Here is a 3,478-nt window from a genome sequence, read left to right on the forward strand (position 1 = left end):
CTTCCAAGTAGCTGGAACTACAGGTGCATGTTACCACGCCCAGCTAATTTTTTTGATTTACTGTAGAGATGAGGTCTCACCAAGTTGCCCAGGCGGGTCTCGAATCCGCAGGCACAGATAATCCACTCACCTCAGCCTCCCAAGGCGCGGGATTACAGGCTGAGCCACCGAGCCTGGCTCTCCTGGCTAATTTTTTGATTTATTTTAGAGACGATGTCTTGCCATGTTGCCCAGACTGATCTCAAATCCCTGGGCTCAGGCAATCCTCTTGCCTCTGCTTCCCAAATTACTGGGATTACAGGCGTGAGATAGGCACTTTTCTAGGTCTAGGTCCTGGGGATTCACCAAGGAATAAAAACATTCTAGTGTGAGAGAACAAACAATAAACAGATACGATACAGTAGTGAGATGTATAGTTAACATCAATGATGAGTACTCTGCAAAGGAAACAACAAAAATCTAGACAAGGGAAGTTGGAGTGTCAGGGAGATTGTTTGCAGTTTTGTTTTGTTTTTTTCCTGGGGTTTGCAGTTTTAATTACAATGGTTAAGGAAGGGTTCCTTTATGCTAAGACTTGGAGGATGTGAGAGACGACTAGAGTGCCCTCTGCTGGGGAATAGTGCCCTTGGAGAGAAGAGCTCATGCAAAAATCCTGAGGTGGAACAGGTCATGGGAGCCAACTCATTTTACCCAGTGTGGAGGTGGGATCCAGGGGAGGGTTCTGAGCAGACGAGTGATGTGAACTGACTTGGGTTTTGAAAGGATCCTGCTTGTCTGTGTGCTAGCATCCTGGTTTTGTTTGGGGAAATCTATGCCATCCTGGGTGCTGTTACCTAAAAGAACAGTGGATGTTGGGTAGACAACAAAACAGGTGTCTGACCTATTGTCTCCAGCCTGTGCCTGACCTCAGCTTCCCTTTCCACTGGGCCCCTGTTATACTGTTGCAGCTCCAGCCATGTGGCATTGTCACAGACTGTCTCTCCTGCTAAACCAGGGAGCCCCCTGAATTCAGAGCCTGATTCTTCCCCAGCTTAAGTGAATCAGTCCTCAGGAGGACAACTCTCTATAGATGTTTGTTGGTTGAATGTGCAAATAACAGAGATCTGTTGCCCACCTCACTCTGGAACTGTACTCCTTCACCCCTCTAGAAGTTAAAGTCTGATACGGCCACTGCAGCTGTGCGCCAGATGAATCCGCACATCCGGGTGACAAGCCACCAGAACCGTGTGGGTCCTGACACAGAGCGCATCTATGATGACGATTTCTTTCAAAATCTGGATGGCGTGGCCAATGCCCTGGACAACGTGGATGCTCGTGAGTTTGGAGGCGGGTGAGGAGGTCAAGGGCAAACTTATGTGTGTTTTGGTGCGTGTGTGTATCAAGGGGGTGGCCTATCTTCCTATCCTCTCCTGACATTCCTCTCCTGGCTCTCACACTGTCCGCCTCCCCCCACCTCCCCATAGGCATGTACATGGACCGCCGCTGCGTGTACTACCGGAAGCCGCTGCTAGAGTCAGGCACACTGGGCACCAAGGGCAATGTGCAGGTGGTGATCCCCTTCCTGACAGAGTCGTACAGCTCCAGCCAGGACCCACCTGAGAAGTCTATTCCCATCTGTACCCTGAAGAACTTCCCTAATGCCATCGAGCACACCCTGCAGGTGACCAGCTGTGGGGGGAAGGGAAAGAGGACAGGCACCTGGGCTGCCTCTCAGCCCACAGGCCCTTGGCCTTCAGGTGTTGCATGCCTAATCATAAGATGTGCCTTTTCTCCAAACCTCCCTCTCTCACTTCCCACCAGGCAGCCTAGGTGTCTAGAATGACTCATTCTTTTTTTTCCCTTTTATTTTAAAATTTTTCAACATGAGACAAGTATAAAGAATATTATGAATACTCAAATACCACTCTTCACCTAGATTTAATAATTGTTAATGTTTTGCCACATTTTCTTTTCAGATTCATATAGTTTTTTCTTCTTTGTGATTAAGTATGTTACAGACATCACAACACTTAACTCCCTGCTATTTCAGTGTGCCTCTGCAAAGTGAGGATATGTTCCTGTATAATAGAATTTCTCAACCTCAGCACTGTGAACATTTAGGGTTGCATATTTTTTGTCATTGGTTGAGGTGAGGGCGGTCCTGTGCACTTTAGGATGTTTCACAGCCACCCTGGCTTCTACCCACTAGAAGCCAGTAGCACTCTCCCTCCACCATGACAACTAAAAATGTCTCCAGGGCCAAGCATGGTAGCTCACACCTATGATCCCAGTACTTTGGGAGGCCAAGGTGGGAGGATTACTTGAGCCCAGCAGTTCAAGACCAGCCTGACAACATAGCGAGACCTTGTCTCTACTTAAAAAATTTAAAAATTAAGCATGGTGGTGTACTCCTCCTATAGTCCCAGCTACTTGGGAGGCTGAGGCGGGAGTATTGCTTGAGCACAAAAGGTCGAGGCTGCGGTGAGCTGTGGAAAAAACTCCCAGTTGAGAATTGCTATCTAACCAAAACAACATTTTTATGCCAAACAAAATTGACAGTCATTTCTTGCCGTCTCTTCCAGTTATTTGTCTCTAATATTCAGTCCGTATTCAGTTTCCTCAGCTGTTGCTCAAAATGCATTTAATAGCTTGCTTGTCGGGATGGTTCTGTGTGTATGGTACACATACATGTGTAATAGTACACATATTGCTCAGCTAAAATTTTACAAATTGAACACACAGGAGACCAGCACCCAAGTTAACAAATAGATCCTATGGATAACTATTGTGCCATCAGAATAATTCTTAGTACGGTGTTTGAGGCCAAATCATTTCAAATGTTTAGTAGGAGTGTGGGGGTGGAAACAAAATAGGAAGGGGAAAAACCAGTTCCATCTGTCACTTTCCCTTCTGATCCTGTGGTTCCAGAGTGGATATGTTTGTATTTGTACACCCACCACAGTCTCACTAGGCCATGTGTGACCTTGAACTTAACCTCCCTGTGCATCAGATTCCTCTGTAAAATTAGAATGACAGTAGCATCTGCTCGTTCCTTCCCAGCAACCCTGTGAGGCAGGGATTACTATTGTAGTGTTTATTTTAGAGATGAGGACACACAGTTAAAGCTGTTGTGTGTCCCTGAAGTCACAAAACTGGGTAATATGTGGCAGAGCTGGGATTTGAACCTGGCTCTGTTAACATCTATATGCTCCAAACTACCTTCCTGATGACTGTATTTACCGTCCTAGGAATTCTCAGGAGACAAAGCCTCTGCCTTGCTTTCTGCCGAGTTCCCAGGGCCTAGATAGAGGGACCATTTTTGGTTTTGATCTGAGGGCTTTTTGGGTTTGGTTTTGGTTTTAATTGTGGTAAGATATACTTAACCTAGCTTTTTCTTTTTTACTGAGGCATGACATACACAGATTTTTTTTTTTTAATGAATATTTCTTATTATGGTTTTGTGAGGTACAGTTAAGGGTTAGGTGTACAATTACGTTTC

General features: G+C 45.8%; 1 protein-coding gene across 2 annotated transcripts in view; it reads left to right on the top strand.

Annotated features, from left to right (window-relative positions):
- UBA1 (ubiquitin like modifier activating enzyme 1) overlaps nt 1–3,478 on the top strand; it is a 20,316-nt gene that overhangs the window by 8,934 nt on the left and 7,904 nt on the right. For both annotated transcript variants that reach the window (XM_008069268.2, XM_021718180.1), the window contains exons 15-16: nt 1,149–1,314; nt 1,464–1,660. In XM_008069268.2, the coding sequence (XP_008067459.1) occupies nt 1,149–1,314; nt 1,464–1,660 (363 nt within the window). The remainder of the gene's footprint in view (nt 1–1,148; nt 1,315–1,463; nt 1,661–3,478) is intronic.

The sequence above is a fragment of the Carlito syrichta genome, unplaced genomic scaffold (genome assembly GCF_000164805.1).
Source record: "Carlito syrichta isolate Samal-C Ts95f unplaced genomic scaffold, Tarsius_syrichta-2.0.1 Scaffold311903, whole genome shotgun sequence".
Lineage (NCBI taxonomy): Eukaryota > Metazoa > Chordata > Mammalia > Primates > Tarsiidae > Carlito > Carlito syrichta.